We start from the raw sequence: 17,127 nt of genomic DNA, 5'->3' as shown, positions 1-17,127 counted from the left end.
ATTCCCCAAGAGCACACCCCAGGGACCCACTTCCTCTGGCCATGCCCCACATGCCTACGGTCACCACCCAGTACTCCATTCCAGTTATTAATCCATCTGATGGGTTAATCCACTGATGAGGTTACAATTCCCATAATCTAATCACTTTACCCCTGAAGGTTCCTGCATGGCTTCGAGAGCTTTCCAGGGGACATCTGGTAACCAAACTGTAACAGTGGTCGGAGGCCAATACACAGGACGTATGCCACTGAAAGTCTGAGTCATTGTATCAATTAGCAAGAAAATAACAAGGTTGGGATGCAGTTCAGAACCTGCGAACCTCACAATCACTCCTTGCAAATTTGAGTTCCAACACCCCTGGGCACTCTGAAGCCCAGGGAAGGAGCACTTTGAAACCACACGCAAGGTCTTTCCAATGACAGAATAAACTGAAGAAGGGACTTTCACTGGTTCGCAGAGGCAGTGGCATTTTGCCGTCTGTCCCTGTCCCCCCTCTGGACCCCACCAGGCACGGAGGGGAAGAAGCCCGCGGAGCTACTCACCGGCCTTGATGTGGACATCCTGACTTCTAATTTTCCCTGAAGGATTCTCCGCTGTGCAATAGTAAGTATTATCATGGATTAGGGTGCTGAAGCTGGAGGGAGGGAAGGGGAAGATCTGGAGGGTGCCGTTGGGGTGGACGTGGCGGATCCCGGGGACGTCGTAGATCTCCTCGCCCGTCGCTAGGTACCATCTGAGAGTCACAGGAGGGATGCCTGCAGCCGGGCAGGGCACCAGCGTCCCCGACGTGCTCGCGAACACTACCTCTTGCAGAGATGCATTGACAAAGTAGAGGCTGGAGTGGGGTTCTTCACCAAACACTGCAGGAGGGAACAGAGAGGCCGTGAGCGACGCCCCTCCTGCGCATGCGCACTGCCGACCTCCCAGGGCGGTCCGAGAACCCGCCAGGAGCGCAACCAAGACTAAACAACGCAAAAGTGCTCAAACTACTCTGGACAGAGGCTAGGGCTGGAAATAAGGAACCACTCCAGCTTCGTATTTTGTATGCAAACAGATAAATTCCCCTAGACTTTATCTTTTGATAATTTACTAACTTGATTGGGGTGCTGCATGCCCTGCTCTGTCCCCATAGCACTGACCTTGACTGCACTTCACATTAGATATTTCGTGTGCATTATTGTCTTTCTTCCCCAGGAGGACATAACCCTCATGGAGACAGGGTGCTGACCACCTGACTATTCCATGGAGCACAGAGCCTAACTCCAGTGGGCCCTGCAGGAGGAGAGGCCCAGCGAAAGGTGCCCCCACCCAGGCGCCAGGTATGTTGAGATCTCTCCCAGAATGAAATTAGCCACAATTTTAAAAAGTTAATATCGAAGGCTATATGTAAAGCATTTCAAAAGCATCACTGGTTGTCAGAAAATAGTGTCCATGAACAACGCACATTTTTGATAAAACAATAAAGAGAACTTTGACAAAAGGTCACCCAATTCCAGCAGCCTGCAGCTCCCATCTGGCCCGCCTGCCTGTATGCTTCCCTCTGTATTACACTGTGTCAAAATGCACACGCGTCACATGTGCCATCGCTGTGGACTCTGCCTCTTTCCGCTCACATCATATCATATTCACAAACCCCTGGTTCTACAAGACTTCAGTAAGTACATGTTTGTGGGGCTACATTTTATATGATATGATTTCCAAAACTATTTTTCTGACCTTCTGATTGATGCTTTCATTCAAACTCCTACAAATAAAGCACGGCAAGCCTATGGCTATCAGTTCAGCTTTCTACTTCGTTGATCCAGTGCCCACATGGTGCTTGGCAACAAATACACACAACCATCCTAGACGTGACCAAAGAAACCGGGGTGCGAGATTCCAGAAGTTAAACAGAGATTTATAGATGCGAGGAAGGCCTGCCTCTCAGACCAGGAGCTCCTGCGGCTTGCTGGGAGCAGGTGTGCACCAGGCATGCATCCCTAGGAAGGAAGGGAAGAAGCAGCAGGTGCTGGTTGGTCGGAGGCCGAGGGAGGTGGGGGTACAGGTGCTCTGCCAAAGAGTATGTGGAATTCAGAGGGTTGTCACCTGACCAAGGACATGGGCCAGAAGGTGGCAGGACCATGACGCTTTCTTTCCAATGAAGGTTCTTAAGAAATATATTTCCTCTCTGACATGGGCGGGGTCAGAGGAAGCTCCTCCCCGAGTGTGTGGGGGCTTTTTCAGTGTGGGACCAAGGGGACAGAGCCTCCTTGAATACCAGCACATGTGTCATAAAATGTGTGTGCCCATTTTGGGCACGTACTTAAGGGACATGGTTTGGTAAGAAAGAGAAAGTCACCATTACTTACAAGGGGCCGGGCCGGATTTGGAACAGGGTACAGCTGGCTGGCTCTAGTGGCAGAGCACTAGGGAGGGCTCTGGAGGGATGCCTGCCGCCGGGCAGGGCACCAGCGACCTCAGAGCTGCAAGGATTATCTCCCACAGCGAGGGGAGAGGGCATTTGTGGATGCTGAGAGAGTGGGAGAGGAGTGGACGAAGACTCGAGCAGAGATCCTGGTGGAGAGGGGCCAGACAGCTTGCAAGGACAGTCAGCAAGATGACAGTGCTCTTGGCTAATGCCTGTCTCCCCTGCAGGCACCAAAGGGGACACTGTGCAGCTCTCTGCAGGTCTTCAGTTTAGGGCCAAAGCCCCACCCCAGCACACCCCAGCAGCTGGAAATACCTTCCACTGAGTTTGGCACTGGAAACAAGCTCCAGCCTCAGGGACTGGTCTTATCCAAGGACCGACTGGTCAGAGGTGGTTGATTCAGAAGCCTCTGGAGGGCGACCCAGCAGAGACACGGGTGGACGCCACCCTGCAGACCAACTCTCTGCCTGGGCTGCTGTCCTGGCTTCCTTCCTGATGCACCTCCTGAGAACACAGCCCACCAGACCCGCGGGCAGCTCCCCTCCAAGCACCTTCCCTGGGAACACAATACACCATCTGAGTGTGCAGCTGTGCTAGTCACCACCTGTGGTCACGTACCTTTAATATTAAGCAAAACATTAAAATGGAGCCAACTCATACCCCATTATAAGTCCTACCAAATCACAAGGAATAAACAATGAAAATAAAAAAGAAGAGAGAAAGTGTTAAATCCAGAATGTCACTGGATGTGGACAAGCTTTGTGAGAGCAGTCCTACACTGAATAAGGTCGCGGTGAGCAAAAGCTCCCAGGCTGGGATTTTCTGGGGACCCACTGAATATGGAGAGCTACCAACACATAGCTTATTTTCTGAATAAGCATTTCCATATGAAAAGCTCACATTTGCATACAGTCGTGCGCTGCCTAAAGGTGTTGGGGTCGATGATAGGCCACACACACCTTGGTGGTCCTATGGATTTACAACAGTGCTGGGAAGTCCCATCCCCTGGTGACACTGCAGCCAGCCTGGGGTGGCAATGCAGGGCATCCACGACGCTATGGTTGACATGTATCACTATGTGAGAGCGCAGTGGCTGCATGTGTCATATAGAGCAGAAAGGTCACCATGCCAAAGGCTTGAACTGTAGCAAGTTCATCAGGATAAATAGGGGTCAATGACAAAATCCCACAGGGCACTGGGACATTTGCGGACATGCAGTTCCACTGGGGACCTTGTTCTAATGTGCCTAACTGGAATTTGGTTTCCATTCAGGAAAACCAAGGTTATCCCTAACACTACCAAGGAGGGACGGAGGGCCTGCTGCCCCCCAAGAAACAGACCTGGGCTGCCACCCCAACGCTCTTCTCCCCTCCTGGCAAAGGCTGGCCAGCACGTTGGTATGGCGATGGGGGAGGAGCATGAAGAGGTGTCCAGCCCACTACCCTAGTGCAGAGGGGACCCCACAAGGAGTGGCCTAGGGTGGGGACCAAGCTCACACCTCTCAGTACTGCGCCATGCTAAGCAATTAAATGGTCATGTGACCAGTCATTTAACCATGAAGCACCAATTTTAGATGGTACTAATTAAAAAAATAAAAAGGAAGAGGAAGCAAAGGAGGCGTTTTTTGAAAGGCTAGATGGTCTTCAATGTCCATTCCACCAACTTTGCTCTACTACTCTCTGACGTGGGGGGACAGGTACCGGGAATTGAACCCAAGGGCCCTCAACCCCTAAACCACATCCTTAGCCCTTTTTTTCCTTTATTTTTCTTAATTTTGAGACAGGGTTTCACTGAGTTGCTCAGGGCCTTGCTAAGTTTCTGAGGCTGGCTTTGACATGCAATCCTCTTGCCTCAGCCTCCTGTGCCACCATGCTCAGTCACTCCATGACTTTGAGTGTGTGTGGTACTGGGAATTAGACCCAGGGCCTCGCACGTGCCAGAAAAGCAGAGCCAACATCTCCATCCCCCTTTTCTGTTTTATTTTGAGATGGGGTCTTGTCCATTGCCCAGCTGGACTTAAACCTGAGATCCTCCGGCCTCCATCTCCTGAAAGGCTGGGATTATAGGCGTGCCCCAGCACCTGGCCATTCCAGGAAGCTGGACGAGTCACAGAGTCATTCTCTACAGACACACTGGAGAGGTGGCGCCTCTCACCTCATCGCATCAGGAAACTGATGTGGCTGATCCCAGTCTGGGCAGTGACCAGGAGTTTGACCACCAGGGCCCAGGCTGACCACTGCTGAGCCCAACACGAGGGAGCACCATGTGTGAGAAGAGGGGGAAGAAACGCACATTTCATAAAAGATCAAGCCTCCCCGACAGGAGGAGAGAAAGGGTGTCACCAGTAGTGACTGCTTTGTCACGTTCTCCCCCAAATATAACTAAAGCTGTGAGCAAACTTCATAAACCAGGAGACGAAAATCATTGCTAGCTAAGAAATCAGTGCAGATCAGAACAGGGTTAACCGTTCAGCACTGCAGTTTTCAATACAAATGAAAATGCTGATTGTAGCACTATAATTTTACATTTGAGCTTTCTAGGAAACTGACATTACCCCAAACATATTGTTAGGAATGAGGTGACTGTCATTCTTCAAGGCTAATTAATTCCACCCAGATTCTTTTTTTTTTTTTCCCTACATTACTCTTCTGTCAACTCGATTGTGGGTAATTTGAACTAAATAAAATTTGGTCATGTTTGAATTTATCCTCCTCTATGCTAAAAGTAGCCTTGTTAAGAGAAGCCAAGTCTTTGAAAATGTGAATGTACGTATAAGAGAGATTATTCAATTAAATGTACAGTGTGTTATTGAAAAGCACATTCCAGGGGCCAGCTTGTGAAATTATTTAAATGACTGCAGGAAAAGTGATAAATAATTATTTAGTCCTAGTAAAGAGATAAGTGACCACTGGGGGATTCCTGTCACTTCTCCTGACATTTTTTTTAAGGCGTTGGACATTCGTCTTTCAACTTCAACCGCTGGGTTTAATAATGTAACATCAACTCATTTTGTAAGACACCCATCCTGTAGCCACACCCCAAAGCTCTTGTTTCCTGTCTCCAGGACCATCCTCTGCCTGAGTACGAGGACTCTGTACCCACGGTGACTCTGCTCCTCCCAGGGCAGCCTCAGACACTGGGTCATGTGGCTGTGCCAAGGTCCTGGGAAGAGCCAGGGCTTAAAATGGAAAGCTCAGCCTCCAGCCCTGGCATGTGGAGAAGTCCAGGGGTCAAAGTCCTGGGCATGGCCTGGAGGGAGCTGGGGAAGGGGCTGTGAAGAACGTCCTTCCACTGTGGACGCTTTGATGTCTTCCAGGTTATGATGGCACAACCAAGGCAGTGTGCAGTTATTCACACAGCACTGTGTGAGAGAGAGGGAAAGGGGTGAGGGAGGGAGGGAGAGAGAGAGAGAGAGAGAACAGCAAGCCAGTCTAAGGAAGGTGGGGAACACTTCCCGGGGGGGGGGGAGAGGGAGGCATGGTCCGCACTCTGAGTTGCCACAGTCAGGAGAGAAACGAGAAGGAGCCGTCCACTGCAGCTTCAGCCCGCATCTGAAAGTGACGGACAGTTCCGGGCAGGGAGCTTTGGGTCTTTATACTCATTTCTCCTGAAAACACTGATCTGGCATCTACAGAGTACCTGGCACTGTGCCAAGACCCAGAGCACACTGATCATCAAGGGCACAGAGAGCCACTGACATCTGGAGCTAGCATTTCAGGTGCCACAGTAGGAAGCCCAGATTACAGGGGATGTCAGATGCCCAGCAAGGAAGCACATGATGCATGCTTCAGGACTCAGGACTGTCCACACAAAAACCCGTGTACAGGTGTTTAAATCAGCATTATTAATAATAGCTAAGCATGGACATCGTCCATGTGTCCATCAACTGCTGAACAAACAAAATGCAGTCCATCCATGCAATGGAATATTAGTCAGCAGTGAAAAGGAATGAGGTGCTGACACATGCTTCAATGACCCTTGGTAACATCACACTGAGTACAAACCAAGGCACAAAAGACCACACACTACCTGACCACAGTCACACAAAGTGTCCAGAGGAGGGAAGCACACAGAATGTACTGAAAGTACATTAGTGGCTTAACGGACTGGACTAGGAGCAAGAGGGTGTCAACTTGAGGTGCTGAAGATGTTCTAAAATGGACAGCAGTGAAGGTGGCACAGATCTGTGAACAAACGGAAAACCACTGAGGGATACACAGAGACGGGTTCCCTTCATAACAGCAGACTGTATCTCAATAAAACTGTTTTAGGAAGTCACTGAAAGTTTTGACATGGAACTATCATTTGCCAGATCAATTTTTCAGGGGAGAAGCCTGCAGGCAGGAGGTTGGACTGGGCAGCTGTGTTGTGCAGGAGAGAGAACGGCCTGACCATGTGGACATGTCCCATAGCCCCAGCAAGATCTGTGGGCAGGAGCGCAGGGAAGAGGAGAGTGGAGGGGCCTTCAGTCAGCTTTTTTCCCTGCCGTGACTAAAGGACCCGACCCGCACAATTATAGGGGAGGAAGAGTTTATTTGAGGGCTCATGGTTTTAGTCCATAGAAAGCTGGTTCCACTCCTGGGGGCTCGAGGTGAGGCAGGACATCATGGAGGGAGAGGGTGGCAGAGGGAAGTGGCTCACATCATGGTCAGAAAGCCGAGAGCCTCCCACGTCCCCGATACCAATATATGCCCAAAGCCCCGCCCCAATTCCCACCGCCTCCAGCCACACCCCACCACCTCAGTGGCCACTCGTTAATTCCTATCAGGGGATTAATTCACTGTAAGGAACCTCACAACCCAGTCATTTCTCCTCTGAACCTCCTTGCACTGTCTCGCACGTGAGCTTTTGGTGGTCGCCTCACATCCAAACCCTAACATTCTGCCCCGGCCCCCAAAAGCTCACAACCATCTCCAAATGCAAAATACAGTTTTTCCATTTCAAGAGTCCCCACAGTCAACAGTTCCAAGACTGCTCAAAGCTCAAGTGCACAGTCTTCTCTGAGGCTCAAGGCAATCTGATTTTGTGAGCTCCTGCAAGAGCCCAAGCAATTTACAAGTGTCTGGTATATAATGGTGCAGGGTAAACGTTTCCATTCACAAAGTTAGGGGCACAGAGAGAAGGGATAGGACCAAAGCCAGGCGGAAATCCACCTGGGCATGCTAGTCCTGCAGCTCCAGGTCCAGAATCTTGGGTACGTGACATCTTAACGTTCTCTCCAAAGGGCATGTGTAGCTCCACCGCTGTGGCCCTGTGGGTTGCAGCTCAGGGGCCCTTCCATTGGCTTCTCTCTGCTTCTTGATCACCACCACGTGAGCTGCTTCCCTCCGCCACACACTCCGCCATGATGTTCAGCCTCGTGTTGAGTTCTGAGAATTAAAGCTGGTCCTCTGTGGACTAAGACCTCTGAAACCTCAAATAAACCTTTCTCCTCTACAATTGCACTGGTCTGGTCCTTTAGTCACAGCAGCGAAAAAGCTGACCAAAGCACCCTGACTCACCCCCGCTGCATAGTCTCGCTCAGTTTTCATTTTGCCATGCTGGGCTCGGACCCCAGGGCTTCATGCATGCTAGGCCAGCGGTCAGCCACTGAGCCTGGCTGCTGCTCCGTGGTTACACATGAACCAGGAGAAACACCAGGCAAACTGTATGAGAAGAGGAAACCCAACCTCAGTCCTGCTAAGGTTAAGGGGCACTGCCCTTGGGCTACCAGTCAGGAGTCCAGGACTCCAAGATCATATACATATGCAGGAAAACTGATGCCCATCGTCAGATGAAATAGTCCAAGAAAAGGGTGAGGAACAAGGGACAGAATCCATAGATGGATCCTAGGGAATATTTGTCAGGTGGGGAAAGGACATTTGATGAAGGACTTGTACCTGAAATACGAAGAACTCCTGCACCTCAGCTGAAGGTGGCCCACGTCCAATACAAAGCCACTTGACAAAGGCCCGTGCATCAACGGCCACCGAAGGCCTGAAAAGGTGCCTGAGCTGTTAGTCAAAGTAAAAGCATAAACTGGTGCCACCTGTTCCCTGCAGAACAACCAGTATGGAGGCAGGAACACTCCTCACAGCTCACGGATGTGGGCAGCAGGACCCCGAGCTGCAGGCGGGTGGGTAAACTGGCGAAGCCCTGTGGGCACCGCGTGTCAGTGTTGCATGAAGCTGAACACATGACTTGTGGCTCCACAGTCCAGCTCCTGAGCACATCTGAACAGAAACCCAAGCCTGTGTCCAAGGAAAACATAGTAGACCACCTGTCCCAGGAACTACCTGTGAGTCACAAGCTCAAAGCTACCTGGACATTGATCAATAGTAACATTGATGAATGGTATCATGTTTGTACATCAAAATGCTATGCAAGAGTAAAAATTAACTACAGTTACACACAAAATGCTATCAATCATACACGGTGATGTTCATTTGTTAGTTTGCTCTGCTGGGGATGGACCCAGGGCCTCCTGCAAGCCAGGCAGCAAAGCCCTCGACCCCTGAGCCACATCCCCAGCCTCTCACACCATGAGGTTGAAGGACAGTAAACAGACACAGAGTGCACACTGTGTTCTTGTTAAAGTAGGAAAAGCTAACCTATGATGTAAAGAGTCAGACTAAGGACCACCGTGGGGGCGGGGCCAGTGGAGCAAATAGAAAGGGCATGAGTGACATCCAAGTGGCTGTCCTTTAACCTGCGCTGGGTGTGGGGCACCCTGAGCTGTGAACTGTGACATGCACACAGAGACTCGCATGCATTTTATACCTCACATGTAAAGTCAAAAGTTTAAAGAAACAGGAAAAGAAAACCCATCAAGGAGATAAGGAAGAAATGGAGAGAGTGACCCAAACCCCTGGCAGGAGGATGTCTTTTAACTAAAGGACAGCACTTTGGGGAACTGAACCAACAGTTTTCACTGTGGATGTTGCTTCCGAGGAGTCAGGAGATATGAGAACCGGCACAGGCTATTGGACAGGCTATTGGGTTTATGAGTTTGGGGTAGATTCATTTTGAATGGAAATGACGTTTGGGTCCAAAACACTTGTATTGGTTTTACGAGAACCTGTGAATGGAGAATGAACTGCTCTGGGAAGGTCCTCCAACATGAAAGGGAAGATAACTTAGCCTTAGGTAGATAAGTCAAGAACGCATGATCTTTAGCTGATTTTCAGACTCCAAGATCTTTTCATATTTGAGTAAAGGCTTAGAAATTCCATGTCGTGTGGATCAGACCCCTGATCCTGACAAATGAGGGTCTCATGATGACTAGGACATCTCCCAAGGCTTTGTGAAATAATTCCAAGTCAGGTTTCAAATCCTATGTCATGTCAATTGTGCCTTGAACTTGGAGACTACCCTTCAGTCGCTGCATCTAGTCCCCGGCACTAAAGCCCCGGCGCAGCTATCCTCGGGGAATAAGGACTGGATCGACCTTCAACATGACGTGGGACTCAGAAAAGTGGAACCCTGTCTGTGTCCATGTCAAACAGCCACCAGGACCGCAGAACGTCAGGAACTGGACGCGCCCTCCAGCCTTCAGCAGCCGGATGTCCAGGCGGTGCCCATCAAGGACCCATGAACCAGGGAAGCAAGCCAGGCCCAGAGCCCCTGCTTACCTCTGGGAGGATCCAAAGATCACTCCAAAAGGGAGGACTGGGTGAAGCTGAGGGGCGTGCGAGGAAGGAGGCAGGATGTGTTCCGCGAGGAGGCTGCAGAGAGGAGGCTGCAGAGAGGAGGCTGCAGAGAGGAGGCTGCAGGGAGGAGGCTGCAGAGAGGAGGCTGCAGAGAGGAGGCTGCAGAGAGGAGGCTGCAGGGAGGAGGTTGCAGGGAGGAGGCTGCAGGGAGGAGGCTGCAGGGAGCGGGCCGCGAGCTGGGGTGCCTCCCTTCAGCGTCTCCACCGCGACCTAGTGTTTGCATGTTTGTGAGGAAACTACCAATGTTGGGTCAGGAACAGCAGAAAGGGGCAGGAAATCCCTGAAGCTCGTGCAGGGGAGGGAGAGCTCAAGGCCCAACAGCCCGAGTGGACAGAAGCTGAAAGAACATCAGAGCACATCAGGCTGCGGGCTAAGGGATTGTAATGGAGGTCAGAGTGACCCTGCAGGGGACAAAACCAATCCCAAGCAGCCGAAAGGCACAAAAACCAAATGCCAATATTAGTGGAAAGCAATAAAATCTATCAATAATACAGAATTTTACAACGTCTTGTATCTGATACAAAACTAGACACAAACAGGAGATGGCCTATTGTCGGGAATAAGACCAATCCGTGGAGACAGGGCCGGGAATGAGAGCTGGTAGGATCTGCAGGCGCCGTCGTTAACGGAGCTGTGCAAATACCTCCTCACTGGGTTCAAGAGAGGAGAGAAAGGCAGGCAGACAGGGAGAAGATAAAAATAGCCAAGTGGAGCCTTAAGAGGTTGAAAATGCGGTGTACGGAACGAAAGTCAGACAGTGGTCTCAAGAGCTCCCTCGACTGTGGGAGAAGTGTCCATGGACCAGGGGACAGCAGTGTTTCCACCACAGACACTGCCCACGTTGGAACAAAGGGAAAGGGCTGGAGGACCTCACACAGGCCACCAAGACACGGGATCCGCACTGGCCCAGAAAAACTGAGGTCTGGAAAGATGAGGCGAAGGAAAACACAGAGCAAGCACAGCCCAAAATGTCCAAGACCTCGTGAAAAAATACCCCGAACACCCAGAACACCAAGCAGAAGAGACCCAGGGAAAACCACGTCATGATTAAATTGGCCCAATCCAGAGATGAAGAAGAACTCCCCAAGGCTTCAGACTGTGGAAAATACATGTTGCATACAGAGAAGCAAAGAAAGGAACGACCACAGACTCCCCATGAGAAGGAACGGGCCCGGAGATAACGAAGAGTCAGAGCATCATTTTAATATAGGAAAAATATAAATGAAACACAGAAGTCAAGAAGCTTCCAACCTAATAGTCTGTGTGCAGAAAAGGGTGTTTGTTTTTTTTTCAACAAATGAAGGCGAAATAATGAGTTTTCAGACATTTAAAGCTAAGAGAATCCACTAGCAGTAGATCAACAATACAAGAAACGTTAAAAGCAATGTTAAGTGTTAAAGGGAAATGTTTCAGGCAGAGGGAAAACGACACCAGATGGAAATTTATGACTTTACAAAAAAATGATGTTGAAAAATGGTGACTATGTGGGTAAATAAGAAACGTATTTTCTCATTTTAAAGAAATCGTCAAAAGGAAAATTGCCATTGACAGCAATAATAATAATAATGTACTGTGAGGTTTCACAACGTATAATAGAGATGAAATGCAGGATGGTAGTGGCACAGGGAGGAGTCAGGAGGAAGATAAAAATCTACTCTATGTCTTCCCCTGTAAGGTGTGTGATATAATATTATTTGAAAGTAGGCTTTGCCACTTTAAAATGTGTACTGTTTGTAAACCAGGCACAGTGGCACAGGCCTGTCATCCCAGCTACGTGGGACACTTGGACACGAGGCCTGCAAGTTTAGGCCAGTCTCAGCAAATTAGTGAGACCCTGTATCAAAATTAACAATAGAAAGAGCTGGGGACTGGGGCCTACTTTTTCTTCTAGTAGGCACAGGATCTCTGTTCTAAGGCCTAAGTATTTGATCCACTTTGAGTTGATTTTTGTGCAGGGTGAGAGATAGAGCTTTAATTTCATTTTTTTACATGTGGATTCTAATTTTCCCAGCAGCATTTGTTGAAGAAGCTATCTTTTCTCCAGTGAATGTTTTTGATGCCTTGGTCTAGAATGAGATAACTGTGTTTGTGTGGGTTTGTCTCTGTGTCTTCTATTCTGTACCATTGGTCTATGCGTCCATTTTGGTGCCAATACTATGCTGTTTTTGTTACTGGAGCTCTGTAGTATAGTTTAAGGTCTGGTATTTTGTGATGCCACCTGCTTCACTCTTCTTGCTGAGGATGGCTTTGGCCATTCTGGGTCTCTTATTTTTCCAAATAAATTTTGTGATTGCTTTTTTTTATTTCTAAGAAAAAATGTAATTGGGATTTTAATTAGCATTTCATTAAATCTGTATAATGCTTTTGGTTGTATGGTCATTTTGACAATATTGATTCTGCCTATTTTGAGGAGCATGTAGGTCCCAGCCGTGCACAGGGCAGGAGGAATGAGGTCATACCATCCCATACACAATGCCCTCTTCTAGATGGTGACAGAGTGGGGTGTGAACACCATGTAGCTTGAAGATGGCCAGGAGGAAGGGATGCAGGAGCTGAGCATGTAGCTCAGTGGCAAAGCAACCCTAGGTTCCATCCCCAGTATAAAAGAAAGAGAGTGGGGTGTGGTGAAGGAGAAAATTTTAACTCTAGAGCAACCACATTAAAATAAGCAAAGCAAAAATAAAACTCAGATGTTAGGTTTTTACCATTCACCCAAAAGGAGGAAATAAAGAAAAGAGAACAAACAGATCAATGAGGGAGCAATTAACAAGACGGTGCTTTAAATAAATGAATTATCACATTAAATATAAATGGCCTAAACCCTCCAATAAAATGCAAAAAATGTCAGACTAGATGGAAAATCAATATCTAGCTATATACTATCCATTAAAAAACCATTATACATACAAAGAAAACAGTAGATTAAAAACTAAAAGGTTAAGAAAATGTACCATGTTAGTAGTACTCAAAATAAAGCTGGAGTTACTAGATTAATATGAAGGTAGATTTCCAAATAAGGAATATTACTAGGGCTGGATGGCTATTCTTAGGGATAAAGTGTTGTCATGAAGACAACATAGCATCCTCAACATCTGCATAGCCACTAAAAGAGCTTCAATCTACAGGAAGCCACTCGGCAAGAATTTAAGTGAGAAACATGACACCCAGAAGAACTGAGAGTTGCATGTCCATTTTTAGTGCTATCAACCCTGAGAGTGTGACATCAACAGTTTTGTTAAGATTGAGGCTGCCTTCTGGCATGTTTAATGCAATAAACAAAACCCTGGTCTCCTCTGCGTGGCCCTTCCCAGCCCAGGCCTCTCGGTGCAGACACTCAAGCTGCCTTGCAGTACTTCTCCCACTATTTTAGTCAGGTTTTTTTGCTGCTATGACCTGACAAGGAACAATTTCAGGGGAGGAAAAGTTTATTTGAGGGCTCATGGTTTTGGAGGTCTCAGTCCATGGACAGCAAGCTCCATTCCCTGGGCTCGAGGTGAGGCAGAACATCATGGTGGAAGAGTGTAGTGGAGGGAAGCAGCTCCCGTGGTGATCAGGAAGCAGAGAGAGAGACTCTACTTGCCAGATACAAATATACACCCCAAAGCCACGCCCCAAATGCCCACCTTCTCCAGCCACACCCACCTGCCTTCAGTCACCACTAAATTAATCCCCACCAGGGATTAATTCACTGATGGGGTTAAGACTCTCACAACCCACTAGTTTCTCCTCTGAACCTTCTTGCATCATCTCACATGTGAGCTTTGGGGGACCCCTCACATCCAAACGATAATGCCCCTTTTTCTGGTTCTCTCCTATTCCTGGCTTATTCCCAGGTTAGACTTGGATTCCTTGGCACTTTCTCTGGCCTTCTCTCTCCCCTTGGCTCCTGCATCCCTTCCTCCTGGCCACCTTCAGGCTACATGGTGTTCACACCCCACTCTGCCACCTTCTAGAAGAGGGCACTGCATATGGGATGACATGACCTCATTCCTCCTGCCCCATGCATGGCTGGGACCTCACAAGAGCCCCCAGTTCCACTGAATGAATAATGAGATGTTTAAAAGAAAACCATGTTTTTCACACTCTGTAGACTGCAGAGATTCCTTCTAAAGAATAATGGTCTGCACTTCTTACCATCTTCACTGAGTTGTCAACTTTGTTTTCCAGATTGTATACTTTGTCTTCATTATCTGACGCTCTGTCTTCCAAGTGATCTAGTCTGTTGGTGATGCTCTCTCTTGAGTTTTTTATTTGGTTTATTGTTTCCTTCAAGGACTTAAGATTGGTTTTGTTTCAGAATTTCTACCTCTTTCTTGAAGTAATCTTTTGCTACCTGTATTTGCTCTCTTATCTCTTTGTTGGAGTGATCAGTTTTTGTCTGTATTTGCTCATCTAGGTTATTCTTTAATTCACAGATCATTTTAGTTATGAACCCCCTGAACTCCTCCTCTGACATTTTACCAACTGCACTGTCCATGGTTTCAGTTTAATTATAGTGTCCTGGTTTGTTTGGGCACTTTCCTCCCTTGTTTTTTCATGTTGTCTGACATGACTTCCTTTCTTGCAGTGTGGATCTGAGGTATTACAGTTTCTGCCCTATAATCTTGTAGTATCTGTGCAGATTGTCTGTCTCTCACCTTAGCATTGGGCTTCCAGACCCTGCCAGGGTCCCAGGATGGATGCTACTGCAACTGTAGGTGGTGGTGGCAATTGGAGATACCATGGAGGTGCCCCAAGAAGGAAGCAACATCTTTCAGAGATGGGGCTGAAAGGGTGGGCCTTACACTGGCTTTGGGATGCCTGCTCCAAGATGCAGCTGCTCCTAGGCCCTGTCTGTTGTCTCTAGATAGAGGCCACTGCATGGGCAAAGCTATGGGGATGGCTGCAGTGTCTCCAGATGGAAGTGGGTCAGACCTGGGCTCTGAGGTGGTGGTGGTAGGGCAGATCCAGGCCTTCACTGGGCCCGGGCTCCCATGCAGGTGGTCAGAGGGGCCTGAGCTCTGGGGAGTCTGCCGATGGCAGGATGGACCCAAGCCTCCCCTGGGACCAGGCTCCCACTCGAGTCAGCAAGGCAGATCTAAGCCAGACCTGAGCTGTGGCGGGTGTCTGCGGTGGGCAGAGGTGGTCCTGGGCTGGACCCAAGCTCCGACCGGGATCTGCCGGTGGCGGGATGAACCCAGGCCTGCCCTCTGGTCTGCACTTCTTAATCAACATTGATTATGATCTGAATTCCATTATACAGATATGAAGGGCCAAAAGGATGAGGGGTTGAGAAAAAGAAATTCTGAGACACAAAAACACATTTCTGAGATCTTAGCTACTTTGTGCAAGAAATGTTCTTTTTATCTAATATTTTTACTGATTTTACAAGAAATAAAAAGAAGCTCCATTTTTTTGCTATGTGTTTTACAAATCTCTAGAGAAAAGAAGAATATTTTAATGCTTTACCCAGGAAATAGCTAAATATTGTCTGCCATATCCTTCCAGAGAATGGCTTCCACATGTGTATGGGAAACTCATTTTAGAGATAAAGTCTCTGTCCCTTCGGCTGGATGAAAGTCACTCTCATTAACTCGCCTGGGTACCAGTGCACGTTTTCAGAGAACAGCACAGACCCTATCGTGGAAATCATGCATGGAGCTCGCTACAGTTCCACGTTTACGTCTTGAAGCTCACAGTCCCGGAAATGCACACCAGAGGCTGGAGAACCGCAGGTAGCAGCAGCCACAGTGGGCATCGTGATCGCCAGCTGCGAGGCACATGAGCAAACCCACCCACGCGGTGCTGATGACCCTGCTGTGGTGAGGACGGGCCTGAGGTGCCCCCGAGGCCCTGTTCTGGAGCCTGCGGTGATGCGGAGGGGCCTGGCCCTTCCCCACTCTCTGGCTTCCTGTCCCCACCAGATGATTGCTCCCTGTCACTCACATTTCCACCAGGAGGCAGAGACACAGCCAGGAGAGCCCTCAAAAGAGCCAGCACCACGCTGTCTGAGTGTCCGGCCTCCAAAACTGAGTTAAATAGGCCTTTTTTCTTCATACCCAGCCTCAGGTATTGTGACACAACAATGGAAAACAGGCTAATATTGTTTTCTTGGGATTTGGAAGCATAAATATTTGGGAAAAAAAATAGCACAAGCTAATGAAGAAAGTAGGATGAGTGCCGATTCACGTAAGGAATTATAAATGAAGAAAGTCAGCAGAAACAAGAGTGGGAAATACAGCTTGTATCATAATAATGTTCCAGAATCGCTTTCTGGAGATGAACGGGCAATAGCAGGCAGAGGCAAAGTCTTTGACAAAGGAATGTCCCCAAACGTGGTAATATGAAATAGCAAGAGGAAAAATAGCAAAGCAATAATAAAGTAAGACTATCAAAGCAAGAGGGAGGGTGAAACAAATAGAAGCCAACTGAATTGCCTGTCCCATGATTAAAGAACAGAAGGAATTACAACCAGAGACTGTAATGGAACCTCAAATAAAAATGTAAAATCCAAGTCCCGTAATTACACCTCAACTCAGCGAAAGCCCTCAAGTGCAATGATGAAAAGACTCCCATTCATCTTAATTAATTTCCCTGACCAGATAGTGGCGAGCATTGTTTTCTTTTGCTACAACTCCACTATGATCAGGGGTCTACATTTTCCATTTTCTTCTGGCCTAAGGGCTTATAGAAATCTAATTTTTAAGGTAATTTCTTTTTTCAGGTAACACACAGATTTGACTTTGGGTTTCAAAAAAGAAAAAAATGAATGACCATTCTCATAATTGCAAATATGCCCTAAGTCTTAAGTGACAACCATTTTTAATTAGACTCTTGCAGAATCGAGGGTAGTCTAACCTGACTCCTCCAACCCAGCAGCCTTTCCAGGGCACGGGCTGAAGTAGGGCCCGTTCCTTGGCTTCCTCTTGCATAACTTCCCTTAGTCCCTGCTAAAGTGGGAACCAGCCACAAGCATCTCCTGGCTGCCATGAACTACTTTTCTTCCTCTTGGTCCTGAGAAGTGTGAGAAAATTACCTCACTGTCATTTTAAT

The 17,127-nt window shown here is 48.2% G+C and overlaps 1 protein-coding gene across 1 annotated transcript in view; it reads right to left on the bottom strand.

Annotated features, from left to right (window-relative positions):
- Window positions 1-15,832, bottom strand: part of Dscam (DS cell adhesion molecule) — a 563,164-nt gene extending 547,332 nt beyond the window's left edge. Inside the window, exons 1-2 of the mRNA XM_071615768.1 lie at window positions 15,772-15,832; window positions 543-860 (exon numbers count right to left, since the gene is read on the bottom strand). Of these exons, the coding sequence (XP_071471869.1) occupies window positions 543-860; window positions 15,772-15,832 (379 nt within the window). The remainder of the gene's footprint in view (window positions 1-542; window positions 861-15,771) is intronic.
- Window positions 15,833-17,127: the final 1,295 nt, after the last annotated feature.

Source organism: Marmota flaviventris, chromosome 8 (genome assembly GCF_047511675.1).
Source record: "Marmota flaviventris isolate mMarFla1 chromosome 8, mMarFla1.hap1, whole genome shotgun sequence".
Classification (NCBI taxonomy): domain Eukaryota; kingdom Metazoa; phylum Chordata; class Mammalia; order Rodentia; family Sciuridae; genus Marmota; species Marmota flaviventris.
Note: the sequence above shows the minus strand (reverse complement) of the source record. Positions and strands in the feature narration are given on the sequence as shown.